This window comes from Artibeus jamaicensis, unplaced genomic scaffold (genome assembly GCF_021234435.1).
Source record: "Artibeus jamaicensis isolate MK-2021 breed Jamaican fruit bat unplaced genomic scaffold, CSHL_Jam_final contig_2170, whole genome shotgun sequence".
In the NCBI taxonomy this organism is placed as follows: domain Eukaryota; kingdom Metazoa; phylum Chordata; class Mammalia; order Chiroptera; family Phyllostomidae; genus Artibeus; species Artibeus jamaicensis.
In genome coordinates this window covers 3899942-3916145 of record NW_026521445.1, presented here as the reverse complement: position 1 = coordinate 3916145, position 16204 = coordinate 3899942, and the positions used below count along the sequence as shown (strand labels likewise).

General features: G+C 36.7%; 1 protein-coding gene across 1 annotated transcript in view; it reads left to right on the top strand.

The window, feature by feature from the left end:
• The window catches only part of PPP2R5A (protein phosphatase 2 regulatory subunit B'alpha), a 71820-nt gene extending 57014 nt beyond the window's left edge, over window positions 1–14806 (top strand). Inside the window, exons 7-13 of the mRNA XM_037136960.2 lie at window positions 259–367; window positions 960–1013; window positions 5952–6002; window positions 6240–6359; window positions 6441–6568; window positions 7339–7440; window positions 13595–14806. Coding sequence (XP_036992855.1) covers window positions 259–367; window positions 960–1013; window positions 5952–6002; window positions 6240–6359; window positions 6441–6568; window positions 7339–7440; window positions 13595–13727 — 697 coding nt within the window. The 3' untranslated portion in view covers window positions 13728–14806. The remainder of the gene's footprint in view (window positions 1–258; window positions 368–959; window positions 1014–5951; window positions 6003–6239; window positions 6360–6440; window positions 6569–7338; window positions 7441–13594) is intronic.
• Window positions 14807–16204: the final 1398 nt, after the last annotated feature.

Here is a 16204-nt window from a genome sequence, read left to right as displayed (position 1 = left end):
GATAATGCTTTTATAGAAAATGAAGATAGAAATTACTACTGGGACATTAATTGGCAGTCTTAGTTTTCTTTTGGGATCATTGATTTAGAGGGAAGACTTGGTAGAAATAGTCTGTCTAAAGTAGTTTGAAGATGAGTCAGTAATTCAACACCAGGATTTAAGCAGAGAGCCCGTTCCTTGTGTGCTCATGGATATAATAACTTTTAGAAATAAAGTAGTAACTACTTAACCCTTCCCCCTGCCTTTTTTTCCCTCCAGTATTATCAATGGCTTTGCATTGCCACTGAAAGCAGAACATAAACAATTTCTAATGAAGGTTCTTATTCCTATGCATACTGCAAAAGGATTAGCTTTGTTTCATGCTCAGGTAAGTTTCAGGAAAATTTCAAATGAAATGAGATTTGTGTCAAAGACTGATATAAAGGCAGAGAAATTGAGAAATACTGAAGTGGCAATTTTAAGTATAATCAATCAAGCAGGTTGCTTTGTAAGTTGCCCGAAGCAAATTTTTATTATTTAAAGGTATTATATTTAGTGTTATGAAATCAGCTCAATGCACAATAAGTAAAGATATAGGAAAGAAAATACCAAGTTCTTTTCCATCCCAGGCCCTGACCTAATTAACTGACATTGAATAAATCCCACCCAACTACAGAATGTTCTGTCTAGTTGTGATAACCTAGCTAGTATCCCCTATTATACATGTAGAAAGATGCTGAAAAAGTAAGATGGTAGCTCTAGTCTTACTTCAATTAACTTTAGAACATCTTTTTTGAACTAGAAGTTACTTTCATGTTTAAAAAGTTACACAACTGTTAGTATATTAACTTTTACATATTGAGTTTAGAGTAAAATTTATCAAAATAAGGTAGTCATTTCTGTTAGCTGAATATAAAAATCCTGCATCACTGAATGTTACTTCACTCAGTAATATTTATAAAATATTCCTTACATTTTAGCTAGCCTACTGTGTTGTACAGTTTCTGGAGAAAGATACAACGCTAACAGAACCAGTAAGTGGTCTATTTTTATGTTCTTGATGTATATTGTAGCATTTCATTGTGCCTTTCTTTATGCTGTTATATATACTGTTACAGAGTTATCAAACAGTAGTAGTAATGTAGTTTAAACTAAAACCATTTACAAGGAATGTGAGCTTAATCTACACTCAGAACAGCATTGGGAAGGGGAGTTCTCATGAGTTACATGTCTTGAATAACTCAAATATAGATTACCTAATTATTAACATTGTAGTTGAAATGTGTGATGACAGGATCGAATGATTACAGTGAAATTTTATGGAGATGATCTTTTCAATCTCCATTCCTTTTAAAATTAAACATACTGTGGAAGTCCCACAATTATCCCCTTGAGTTTTGGTTTTTTTCCTTAGGAATAAGATTTTCCCTCTTATTAATGATAAACCACTTGATAGGGATTAAAAAAAATCTCCTTGACTTTGAAGTTTAAGATATAATTTCCAAATAAAAGTTATTTACTTCATGAATCATCCTAGCAATTCCATATTTGAATTCTATTGCTTACTTCCTGACTATAAGGTGATTCAGGAGAAAGTATGTTATCATGAAAAGTAACTGAAGATTCAAGAAAAACAAAAGATAAGGTAGGGAGAAATAGAAAAGTATAAAAGCATAGAAAACAAAACTTTAACCTTGGTGAATTGAACATTTCAGAGTGCTTTCTAGGGATCCTAAGTTTAAATATGTAAGTTCTTGAAACACTGCAAAGGGTTTGACGGATTTAAACTGTTTTTTAATGTCACAAACTTTAAGGCTATACTTAAGGGTGTTTGGAAAACAGTATATTCTTCCTTTGATTTGACTTTTGTGTAAAGGAACAAAAGACCTTTTTCTCACTTCGTGATGTTTTGAGTTTTTAGACTTTGATTTGCAGTTCTTTCTGAAAACAGCTAAAAATAGTTTTGAAAGACAAATCAGGAGACTTGGAGGCTCAGTCTTTATGTGAAACCACGTAAACCTCTAAAATGGAATAAAAATACAAATCCATAACTCTCAGAATTGAGACAAAGAAAAGCCATAACATAACTCATGATTTGTGCTTGGTGAATAGTAAACAGATACAATTTACATATATTACATTAACATGGGGGGGATAGGGAAGATGGATGATTTTTTTTTAAAGAGATTGCGCATGATGATGGCCAGACATCTGGCTTAATGGAAACAGAAGCCAGATGAGAAGATAGTAAAAGGTAAATGTGTACATTGACAAAGGAAAATACTTTTCAGTTCATAAAGATCTGTTGATACATCTTGCAGTTCCTACCATAGGCTATTCCAGCACCCAAATTATGGCCAGGTTACTTGGATCTGAGCCTTTAGGCTATTCCAGCACCCAAATCATGGCCAGGTTACTTGGATCTGAGCCTTAATACTCATTTTCTAGAAAACTGGCATTCATAGCAAAGCTTCCTATAAATTATAGATAAGTCAGAGCTTTGGCTAGGTTATTACATTCTATATATACCTAAATTTTGTGTTGAAATTGTTTTCTACAATGGAAATGACTATTATCTCTCTGTTTATGAAAGTAATGTGTGTTAATTTTGGTTCACACGACACAAAATCATAAAGCACAATGCAGAGGATGTTCTTTGAAACGTTGTTCCCTAGAGGTAACCATGTAAGTGAATATATTTCTAGAACTTTTTTGCTGTGTAAGTGTAGGTTAATCCAATGGTGGGACAGTACTGACCAGGTTTTTTCACCTCACAGTATAATGTGGGTATCTTTCCATACGAACTGCCTTTGTTTTTCCCTCTGGTAGCATCAGATGCCATTACGGATTGCCCTGACATGTTTAATCAGAATCTTCCATTAACTGGCACTTGAGTTATTGGCATTTTCATTGTTACAAACATGTTACTGGGCAATGGGATGTACTTTAGGGGGTTGGACTTGTTCTGTGTCCTGTCAGTAGTTACAAAAAAAATCTGTGGGCATAAGAAAAATTTTACTGCATTTCCTTTTTTTTAAACCAAATTATTAATTTAAAACATGTTGCTGGGCCAAAGAGTACAGGAAAATTTGAACACATTCCAAGTTGCCTTCCACAAAGTTGGAACAATTTAACATTCCAATCCAGAGGGTAAAGGTACCTGTTTTCCCTTACTCTAGCAGAACATTGTTTTTGCTTGAGTTAAAATTTTGCTAGTCTAATAGGTATTAGATATTTTGATTGGCTTTTCCCATTACAGGGATTGAGCCATTCTTTTATACAGTTATTGGTCATTTACAGTTCTGCATCCTTTTGCCTTTTAATCTTTTCTGTCCATTTGGAGTTTTTTCCTCTAACTTTCCTCTGTAGTTTTAAATCTTTGCCTTAAAGAATTAACTTTTTATGTAGTGGAATGTATTCATCATTATGGCTTCTGGCCTTGCTGTCATTTTATAGTATCATATTCTGGTTATTTTATGGATTTAGTTTTTATCTGTAAAAACTTCATTCCATCTATTAATTGTTTCCTAGCGCTGCCATGACAAATTACCACAAACCTGGTGGTTGGAAATAACAGAAATTTATTCTCTCACAGTTCTGAAGGCCAGAAGTCCAAAATCAAGGTGTCGGCAGGGCTGCATTTCCTCCAGATGCTCTAGGGGAGATTCCGTTCCTTGCCTCTTCCAGTTTCTGGTGTCTCCGGGTGTTCTTGGCTTGTGGCTGCATCGCTCCAGTCTCACTTTGCTGCCTCTTCTGTCTCTTAAAAGGACACTTGTTGGATTTAGGGCCCACCCCAAATGACCCAGGACAATTTCATCTTGAGATCTTTAACTTAATTCTATTTCTAAAACATCCACTTTCCAAATAAGTCACATTCATAGCCTCTAGAGATCAGGATATGTACATTATCATTTTGAGGATCACCATTCAGTGCACTACACTATTTGAAATGGAAATTTCTGTGTGAGAAGGGTAAGGAACTGTATCAGTTTTCTATTGCTGAATAACAAATTATTACAAGATTTAGTGGCTTAAAACAAACACTTATTATCTCTGTTTCTGTGAAACAGGAATCCAGGCATGACTTAGCTGGGTTCTCTGCTACAGGGTCTCTTACAGTGCTGCAGTTGCTGTGTTGTCCAGGGTGAGGTCTCATACAAAGGCTCAGATGAGGAAGATATACTTCTAAGTTCACATGTTTGTGTGGCCTTAGGGCCTCTGTTCTTACCTGGCTGCTGGCTAGAAGCAACCCTCAGTTCCTTATCATGTGGGCCTCTCCAATGTAGTGGCTTGCTTTATCCAAGTTGCAAGATGAGAAGGCTTTAGCATCTGCTAGTGAGGTGGAAGTCACTAGGCCAGCCCACACGTAAAGATTACACAAGAATGTGTATTCAAGAAGTAAACATTGTAAAAATTATTTTAGGAGTCTGGCTACCAAAGGAGCTACTTCCCTCCCCCACTAAATGGTGAGCCCCCGGTCCAAGTGCCACCACTTAACTAAGTCATCTGTTTCTCACGGAACTGAAATACCCCCTTTGTCATATATTAAACCCCATATAAACGTGAGTCAGTCTGGTTACTCCATGTCTTTTCTGTGAGTTTCCATGCTAATACCATCTTGTTTTAATTGCTGATATCAGGAGAGCAGGTTCCATTCCATTAATTCTCCCTCTCTTCCTCCCCCCCTTCCCTATTCTTGGTTATTTGCTTGTATTTGTGGATTTTAGAATAAATGTTTCTAGTTTCAGAAAATAATTCAGTTGGCATTTGATTGAAATTATATTAAATATATAAATAAAGTATAGAAGAATATACAATACTGAATCATCTCATTTGTAGCCTTTCATGATATTTGGTAAAGTTTTAGTTTTCTTCATATATTCGATAAGTCTTAAAGAATAGTTTATGTAATTAGTTGTTATTATAAAAGGTATATTTTTATTTACTCCTGACTTGTATCAATAATAAGGTATTGGTTTTTATATCTTTTATCTGACCATATATTAAATTTCCCTACTTTAACTTTTTCTCATTTAATAAAACTATTTTGCTTTGTAAATATTATTTTAAAATTATAAAAATATACTCAAGACAAATAAGTACAATTCTGATATTTCCAAAGTTTTACATCATATCCTTTCATCTTACTTGATTGGCTCCAGATCAGTGTTCCCAGTTTTAATTTGAATGGGTGTTCTTCATTACTGGACCAAACCAATGAGTATAAAATAACCTAACAGGCTGGCAGAGATCTAGTTCCACAAAAGCACTAGAACCAGGTGGTTTTACAGCCTCTTCCTAAGAAACTTGATATAAGGTGACTGCTGCTGGCTTCTAGTAAATTCTTAGTTCTAAGCTATTAACTTGTTATCAGAATATATTCTGTTAAAAATCTTTTAGGGTACAACTATGAGTTGAACCACCCTGAAATTTCTAAGAGTAAATTATAATTGGTCAGATAGTATTCTGTTAACATACTGTTATTCACTTTAATATAAAATTTCGTAACTATGTTCCCTTAATCTCATTTTGTTACATTCTGGTCATCAAGGTGGTGCTATGAAACAAATTGGGAAGCTTTCTGGCTTTTTTGGTGCTTCATAATAGTTTTAAATAACAAGAATTATCTGTCCTTTATTTTCTCCCTCAAATAACCTATACCACTCAACCCAGCAGTTGTTATATTTTCTTAGTACTAGCACTTACTGCTATTAATTATTTTCTTGGTCTCCCTGCTTCATGATAATCAGGGACCTTATTATCTATCTTGTTCATCAACCTCTAGAACAGTATGTGGTATAACCACAATAAATATTTATTAAATTGATAAAAGCCTAAAACTGAACAGAAAGTGTGGGGATATACTTAGATATTAAATAACTCTGATCTGAGTACTTCAGATTGTTATTAAAAATTTCCTCGGATTAACCAGCTTCATTGCTTAATTCATGCTAAACTTTTTTTTTTTGTAGGTGATCAGAGGATTGCTGAAATTTTGGCCAAAAACATGCAGTCAGAAAGAGGTGGGTTTTTGTTCAGCAGCAGTAGTACATTCCATCAGTACTGAATCTCAGGGCCATACACGTGTTTCTGCTGTCGCTGCTACAGAGCAGGAGGTGTTTGGGGATCAGGGGGACTGGTAGAATAGCTGTCAAGTCCTTTTTTGTCCACTATGTAATTTGTAGGTTAACTTCCTCATTGTCGTTGTCTATATTAACATCTTACAATCCGTCACGTTTCTTAAATTTTTTTTAACCCAGGTGATGTTTTTAGGAGAAATTGAAGAAATCTTAGATGTCATTGAACCAACACAGTTCAAAAAAATTGAAGAGCCCCTTTTTAAGCAAATATCCAAGTGTGTATCCAGTTCTCATTTTCAGGTATGATGTTTCAGTAAAGCCATTTTTCTTTCATACTATTTCTTTTTCTCTTTTGTTTTGACATTTAAAAATATTTTTTAGGTTGCAGAAAGGGCATTGTACTTCTGGAATAATGAATATATTCTTAGTTTGATTGAGGAGAACATTGATAAAATTCTGCCAATTATGTTTGGTAGTTTGTACAAAATCTCCAAAGAACACTGGAATCAGTAAGTGTCTTTTGTGTTCATTGTTATTCTTGTGTGTTTTTTTGTTTTAAGCTTTTTGTCATATGCTCTCCTAACTCATACATGAAAGCTATACAGATTGGGAACTTATTCCAAAATTAACATCACATAGTTTTATTCTGTTCTATACTTCATATACTTAGAGCTTTATAAGGTATAAGTATGTGTATGTTCTTAATTTCTATTTAAAATTACAAATCTCCCTGGAGGTAGGACAGTCTGTTGCGGCACCAGTGCATGGTCAAACCTTACAGGGGAGACCGAACCAACATTTGTGGAGGATACACAAATAGTAACTGTGTAAATGTCAGGTTGGGCTGACCTGCTGCCGGTAGTGGAGTCGGCGGAGCTGGAGGTCTAGATGGCACTGATGTTTAGGTGGTATATATTTTAATTTCTGTGACATCCCTTTCACTTTTCGGTAGTTGGATGTTTTTCGCATTCTTTTAATGCTGCTGTTCCTTGGGGTTTGAGACTGTAGAAAAGACATGAAGATAACCCTAACAGTTTAGTGAGTTTAATCTGAGCATGATACATTGGGAAGGACGTGTTTTGGAATCAGACAGACCATCTCTACCACCACTGACTGTGTGACTGACCTAGGGCAAATTACTAAACGTCTTGCATTTCAGTTTATCATCTCTAAAATAGATTAAGTGAATCACCCAACATTTAACCCATTTCAGAGATGACATCATTACATTTCCTGTTGTTGGCATCAATAACCCAGCACTGGCTTATTTTCATTTTAGGACCATCGTAGCACTGGTCTACAATGTGCTGAAAACCCTAATGGAAATGAATGGCAAGCTTTTTGATGATCTTACTAGCTCATACAAAGCTGAAAGACAAAGGTATTTGATGATATTAATGACATTTTAGGTTAGTTGAATGTCATTCAGTTAAATAAGGTATCTTCAGTTACATTACAATTTGTTTCCAGGTAAACCTCCCCAAATGGTTAAATTATGATCTTAATGTGAATCATAAATCTTCTGCTGATCTCATTCTGAGCCTTAGACTTCATCTGTCTGGTAGCATCTGCATTGTGAAATACAGTTTATGCAATTTGATTTTTAAATGCATGAAGATAATTTGTTCCCATGGGCTTTCATAGTGAGCTTTATTGTTCATCTACTGCTTGCACAAGAGCTTTTTTTTTTTTTAAGCTGCCCATCTTACCAAGGTGGCACTTGAAAGTCAGCATAGAGAAATCTCTTTTGGAAAGAGAACTAATATAACAGTATGCCCACAGCTTAGTACTGTTAATATTTTGTTCCTTCCAATAATATATAACTTCAGAGAATAAATGATAGCACTTAAGCATTTAGGAACTTGTCTTAGTGAATTACCTGTAGTTTGAGAATTTCATATACTACCACAAAATAATCTAAAAGTTCCTTCTTTCTCATATTTATTTCAAACGTCAGGTGGGCAGTAACTACTGTACTTGAGCCCACCTATCAGCAGTTACCATTTACTTCTAATAAATATATTGCCTATTCTGTGTGGAAAAGCTGATCTGTTTCAGTTAGTCCTGGTTTTCTTGTGGCAAGTGCAGAAAAGGCCCTGAGAAACTAAGTAAGTACATTTTTCTAGATAGCACCTTTCAGGCAGGAATATAAACTAGGTATATAGTTTTGAGCCCCAGTGACAAATAGAAAGAAAAAACAACTAGGATCATATACAACTCATATTTCAAAAGTGTAATTTCACATGACTAAGAAAAATCATAAATCAGTACTTTTGTCCCCTTAAATCATATGTGACTTCAGAACTATAAGCCCATGTTCTCATAGCTTTTTCAAGTTGAAATTGAGTAGTGGGAACAGTTTGGTTGTTCTTTAGAAGTTTTCATTTGACGTGTAAGAGACTAGAGATATGGTACCAAGGGATGCCGATCAGCTGAAAATGGCTCCAGGCCAGCCCTTCACTCTGTCTGTAAAAGAGTGACTGTGACGACTACAGCAACCACAAGAAGTTCATGTGAATGTAGAAGTACTTTGGTCAAGACTTCCCATCAAGGTAAAACACTGTGCTCACCTTCTCCCAGAACCACATCACACTAATAAACAGAACCACCTGAAGACCATTGGAATGGAAGTCCTGTAACAAAAGATAAAAAGAAGCCACAATGAGGAGACTGGTAGGAGGGATATCTTGGGTGTAGAGGTGCCCTGACCCCCACACCGAGAAGTGAGGGGTTCCCATAACCTCTGGCATCCCAGACATTCCTCTTGAGGGGCCTGCACAAGACTCACTCGCTGTGGGCTTCTGTACAGGGACACACAAGGCTAGATAGGGAAGTGCACGGCAGCTCTCCCAAAAGGAAGCAGGTGTCACATCTGAGCTAACACCACATACCTTTGCTTGTACTGTGGACTTTTGTAAACTCTCTTAAAAATCTACAAACCCCTAAAAAGCAGCGGCTAGCTTTGGAGTGTTCTGTACCTCTTCCTAAGCAGCCCCAAGCTCAAAAACAAGTGGTGATTAGTCTTAACTTGCATTAGGTGGCTCCAAGCCAACAGCCACAAACCTGCCCCAAGTGATGACCAGCCTCACTTCACATTGTGGTGCTCACCAAAGGGCCTCTAACCCAACACCTAGCCTGCGTTTGCAACACACCCTCTCCCAACTGCCTCCAAGCCCTACATGCGCAGCAACTAATCACAGATCACTTTGTAGCTCCCACCAGGTTACCCCAAGCTGGGCACAGATGGTAGCTAACATTGGCCTGTACCAACACTAGACCTATTTACCAGCTTCTTAGTCAAACCAGAGTACCAACTAGCTCCGCAAAACACACACCTGAAGGGCAGACTCACCTCACATCAGAGCCATGTTAAAGGAACCTCTGCTCAATGGAGTCAGTCCTCACCCAACAGCTTGTCTTCTGTAGTCACAGCCAGCCTGAGGGAGAACCCACCCACTGACATGCCAGCAGCCATCGAGGCTCAACTAAAACAGAAGGGCACATAACTTACAGAAGGGACACTCTCTGCAGCATCTATCTCAAGTGACCGGGGAGACTACACAACAGGGCTCCATATAACACCTACTACATAAGGCCACTCTGCCAAGACTCACGAAATGTAGGTTGACTAATCAAAAGAAACACAGCCAAACAAACAAACGTCCCAAATGAAAAAGTAGGGCAAAACTCCCATAAAGAACTAAATGAGATGGTGACATACAGTCTACCTGAAGCAGAGTTCAAAATACTGTTAATAGGGATGCCCAATGAATTTTGGGAAAAACAGAGATGGAAAAACAGACACACAAAAATACCAGTTAGAGGGAATCAGCAACAGATTAGATGAAGCAAAAGAATGAATCAGAGATCTGAAAGACGGGTAGCAGAGAATACCCAACTCAAACACAAAATTTAAAAAATGAGAATAGTTTCAATGACCTCTGGGACAACATCAAGCAACATTTGCATCATAGGGGTACAAGAAAGAGAGAGGGATTAAAAACCTATGTGAAGAAATAATGACTGAAAACTTCCCTAACCTGAAGAAAGAGTCATACAAGTCCTGGCGCGCCAAACAAGATGAATCCAAAGAGGCCCACATAATAATTAAAATGCTAATACAGGTTAAAGACAAAGAATCCTTAAAAGCAGCAAGAAAAATGCAGTGAGTCTACATACCAGGGAGTTCTCATAGGACTGTCAGCTGATATCTCAACAGAAACTTTGCAGTCCAGAAAATATTGGCATGAAATATTCGAAACAATGAAAAGCAAGGACCTACCCAGGAAAGCTGTCATTTAAAGGAAAGATAAGGAGCTGACCAAACAAGAAAAAGCTGAAAGAGTTTGTCACCACCAAACCAGTATTATTACAAGAAATGTTAAAGGGACTCCTTTAAGAAATAGGAGTGGAGATGGGGATCAAAAATATGAATATTAAATGGCAATAACCACATACCATCAGTAATTAAGTGTAAACAGATTAAATGCTCCAATCAAAAGACATAGGGTAGCTGAAGAGATGAGAAAACAAGACCTACACATACGTTGCCTATAAGAAACCCACATATGATTGGCACAGACTGAAAGTAAAGCAATGGACAAACCTTTCATGCAAATGGTAATGTGCAAAAGCAGGGATAGGAATGCTTATTAGACAAAGTAGACTTTAAAACAAAGGCCATAACAAGAGACAAAGGAGGACATTTCATAATGGTAATGGGATCAACACAAAAAATATAACCCTCCTAAACATTTACACATCCAATACAGGAGCACCTAAATATATAAAGCAAATATTGACTTGATGGGCATGAAGGGTGGTGGTGGGAGAGAAATCCAGTCATAGTAGGAGAATAACCTTATATCTAAAGGAAAGAAAAAAAGAAAATCCAAAGTGAGTAGAAAGAAGGAAGTAATAGATATGAGTGGAGATAAATGAAATAGTTTTTAAAAGCAACATATCAATGAAACCAAGAGCTGGTTCAGTAAACAAAACTGATAAACCTTTCACTGGACTCATCAAGGAAAAAAAGAACCCAAATAAATAAAATCAGAAATGAACAAGAAGTGACACCTGACATCACAGAAATACAAAGTATTACATGAAAATACTATAAACAATTATATGCCAGCCAATTGGACAACCTGGAAAAATTGGATAAATTCCTAGAAACACAATCTTCTAAGACTGAATCATAAGGAAATGGAAAATCTGAACAGACTGATTACAACCAACTAAATCAAAGCAATAATAATTTAAAAAAAAAAACAAGTCCTGGACTGGATGGCTTCACAGGTGAATTTTACCAAACATTCAAAGAATTACCACCTATTCTTCTCCAACTATTCCAAAAAATTGAAGAGGAGGGAAGGCTTACAAGCTCATTTTATCAGGCCAGTATTACCCTGATTCGAAAACCAGACAAAGACACTACTAACAAAAAAATTATAGGCCAATATCCCTGATGAAAATAGATGCAAAAAATCCTTAACAAAGTATTAGTCAACTGAATTCCCTGATAGATTATAAAGATATAAAAAATGGGATCCATCCTAGGGATGCAAGGATGGCTCTATATTCATAAGTTAAAGTGATACACTACCATAAATAAAACGAAGGATAAAAATCCTGATAATAGAGAAAAAGCATGAGAAAAATCTAACATCTATTTCAGATAAGAACTCTCAACAAATTGAGAATAGAGGGAACATACCTCAACATAATAAAGGCCATGTATAACAAACAGAAAGCTAACCTCATACTCAGTGCTTTTTAAGATCAGGAAGACAAAGATGTCTATTTTTATTGAACATAATATTGGAAGTCCTTGCCGTAGCAATCAGATAAAAAAAAATAAAGCATCCAAACAGCAAGCAGTCATTATTTGCAGATGAGTACACAAAAAAAACTACTAGAACTAAAGCAGCAGGATACAGAATATAAGTCAGTTGCATTTTTAGACATCAGTAACAAACTATGAGAAAAGGAAATGTCATTTACAGTAGCATCAAAAAGTAAAATATATAGGAATAAGTTTCACCAAGGAAGTAAAAGACCTGTACTCGGACAATTAAACTGAAAAGGATTCAAATAAATGGAAGTATACTATGTTCATAAATAGGAAGAGTTAATGTTATTAAAACATCCATACTACCCAAAGCAATCTCTAGATTGATTGCAATCCCTATCAAAATACCAATGGCATTTTTCACAGAACTAGAACAAATAATACTAAAATTTATGTACAACATGAAGACCCAAATAGCCAAAGCAGTCTTTAGAGAGAAGAATAAAGTTGAAGGTTCACAATGATGTCAAACTATACTGCAAAGCTATAGTAATTTAACACCATATACAAGAATAAATTCATATGTATTAAAGATTCAGCTTTAAGACCTAAATCCATAAAACTCCTAAAGCAAACAGGAAGTAAACCCTTTGACATTGTTCTTAGTAATATATTTTTGATGTCTCCTCTAGCAAGAGAAAGACCACCTACTGAATGGAAGAAGATACTTGCCAAAAGTGCATATAATAAGGGGTTAATGTCTAAACTATATAAGGAAATCATACAATTTTTTAGCACCGGAAAAAAATCTGATTAAAAAAAATGGGCAGAGGACTTGACTAGAAAATTTCCAAAGAGCACACACATACAGATGGGTAATAGACATATAAAAAGATGCTCAATGTCAGGGAAATGCAAATGAAAACCATAATGATACATCACCTTCTACCTGTTGGAAGGGTCATCATCAATAAATCAGCAACCAAGTGTTAGAGAGGATGTCATGTGGAGAAGAGGAACCCTGGAATTCTGTTGGTGGGATTGCAGATTGGTGCAGCCACAATAGAAAACACTACGGCAATTCCTCAAAAAGTTAAAAATAGAACTATCTTATGATGCAATAATCCACTTTTGTGTATTTATCCAGAGAAATCCAAAATGCAAATTTGAGAAGATATATGCACCCCTATGTTCACTGTAGCATTATTCACAATAGCAAAGACAAGGAAGCAACCTAAGTGTCCATCAACAGGCAAATGGAAAAAGTTCATGTTACATACAATGGAATACTTATTACTCAGCCATAAAAATAATGAAATCTTACCATTTGTGACAACATGGATGTACTTAGAGGGTATTATGGTAAGTGAATTGTGTCAGAGAGAAGAATAAATACCATCTGATTTCCCACACACGTGGAATCTAAAAAACAAATGAAAAATCAGTTACACAGATACAGAAACAAACACAGCTGCCAAATGGGAGGGTGCTTGGGAGGATGAGTGGAAAAGGTGAAGGGATTAAGTACAGATTGCAAGTAATAAAAACAGTCACTGGGATGTAAAGTACCACATATGGAAATACAGTCAGTATCATTAGGAGAGAGAGACACCGAGTCAGTAGGTGCTCCAGGTAACTGTCCTAAAACACCTTAGTAGGGGGATTTAAGTGGAATGTGTTTTCTAGCAAACTGCCAAACAGCATGTTCTTTCGGTTCTGAAATAAAATTCTGCTTTATCTACAGAGAGAAAAAGAAGGAATTGGAACGTGAAGAATTATGGAAAAAATTAGAGGAGCTAAAGCTAAAGAAAGCTCTGGAAAAGCAGAACAGTGCTTATAACATGCACAGTATTCTCAGCAATACAAGTAATGAATAAAAAAAAGCCTGCCACTTCTGTTGGACAGGCAGTTTTGTACACTTTTTCAAAATATGTAAAAATTATGAAACAAACCTCATCAGTATAATTAAAAGGCCAATTTTTTATGGCAACTGTAAATGAAAAAACTATATGGACTAATAGCCCTGTGCTATCAAGGCCACAGTATATTGTAACATTTGTCTAATCATTGATTTATTGTGTCACTTCTGAAGTTTCACAAAAATGAATGAACTTTATCATCTATAATGAGTGAGATAATTATGGGAGTGGTAAGAATTATGACTTGAATTCTTTTTTTTATTGTGTTGCACATAGATAAAGTAGTCTGCTCTGTATATTTTTCCCTTTTATAATGTGCTTTTCACATTGCTGCAGACCTTAGTTACATCCTAGGAAAAAGAGTATTTCCTGAAATAAAACTAAGGTATATATAATCCTTACCCTTCCCTTAATCCCTCTCAGGAATGTGATGGGGGAATTACCTGCCCTAAGCCTGCCTTCATTAGAGATAATGCTGTACTCTGGAGTTTGAGCAAGAACTTAAATCTCCAGGCTTTTTAAAGCACAAAATATAAATAAAAGCTGGGAAAGTAAACCAAATTCTTCAGGTGGTTCCTCATGAATACTCCCCTCATCTGCAACTCCCCGGTGATGCGCACAGGTTAGTGGAGGCAGTGCAGGCGACACTCGGCCGCCTCTCCATTCATTCCTCCTCCTCCTCCTCCTCCCAAAGGCTGAAGGCAGGGCCCTTCCAGTCCTCACAACCTGCCTTCCCTCCAGTCCCTCCTGACCCAGGAAAGGGGCTCTGAGTCCCACAGTGTGGTGACCCGGAGCGCTCATTGCCACTGCCTGGCTTTATTTAAAGGAAATGCAGTAGGCTTCCTCTGTAGAGTTCTGAGAAAGTTGACTATAGAGAAGTCTTGTATGTCTATACTTGGTCAAGTATTTCTCACAAATTTTGTTATCAGAGTACCATTCCAATCTCTTGCAGTCGTGTGGAAACTGTTTTGTAATGAAAGATCTTCATTGGGGGATTGAGCAGCATTTAATAAAGTCTATGTTTGTATTTTGCCTTACGCTGTCGCTGTTCCTTTCAGCTTTCAGTTTAGCATCCAGAAGAAGCTGCCCCCCTTTATACATACACGTACATACATACATACATACGTGTGTAAACAGAAAACTTGAAGGCAAGTTGTGGGACTATTCTAACTAAAAAATAAGATTGTGACAATTTGAGTGTTCTGGCCATTTTCCAAAGTACATCTGTTTTACAGAACATTTATAAAATTCTAAGATACCTTCAGGTCCCTTTATGTTCAGAAGATGGAGTTAACTTACCTTAAATGTTAGTTTTAGTTAAAATAGACCCAGGAGGATAAGTCTCAAAACCTGTAATAAGTAACAGCAGTTTTTGTGATTGAGCCAAGTCAGAAGTCAGGCATTATCAGTAAGTTTCTAATGACTGATTCCACCTTTTCACATGCGTGGAAAACTCTAGCACAGGTTCCGCACACTCCTCCCAGGTCACTGTAAAAGCACCTCCTTTCACTCACGCGGCTCCAGCAGCACCTCTTCCTTTTCATGGCATGGCTCACATTTTTACACTGTTCTTCCACGGGCGCCTCACCTCAGCCATCCAGGTCAAGGTGCTCTCGCCAGAGCCTCCACGCTAACCAAGGCCGGCTGGTACTGACCGCTGGGGGTGCACGGACAGAGGGGGAGCGTACTGCAGGAGTCAAAACTAAGCTAGAAAGTGACAGTTAGGGCTAGACACCCACTCTGTGGACGTTTAGGCATATATGTCTTTAAAGAGCAGCCAGGGTGGACTTGGCCAGGCTGCAGCTAATAATAGTTGTTAGGTTCTTTTCTTTGATGAGCTAAAAATGCTCACTTCCTAATTATCTACTTATTAAAGAGCACAACTAAGAAGTCTCAACTCTCTACAATATAGAAAAATGCTTTAGGCTATTCATTGGAGTAAATTTTATTAGACATTTAATGAATGTTAAGTAATATTGAAGTGGTGTGTCATCTGTAGAGATACTTTAAAAATACACATCTGTTTTTTTGATACTGTTAATGTCACGTCTTTATGCTTGGCTTTGTATTTGCCTTACAGCAAGATTCTATAGCCACAAGACCTAGGCTAAAGTTTGAATTTGCCTATTCTTATGACACAGAGAAAAGTAGCAGGGACTATTTTAGTAAAAAGCATAGTTTCTTGCTGCTAAATTAGACATGAGATTTTAAAAAATGCCCACTCACACATGTGAGTTTTCCTCATTGAATTAACCTAAAGGCAGGTTATGAAATTCAGGAAATGCTACAAAGTCCTCTTTGGATGCAAAGGGCCCGTAAATAACTTAAAACACTGGAAACATTTCATGACCTTAATCCAGCCTATGGCTAAAGTTTTTGTGGAATTAACACAGCTTCTCCACGGGACTTGATCCATCGCTTTTCCTGCCCACCCT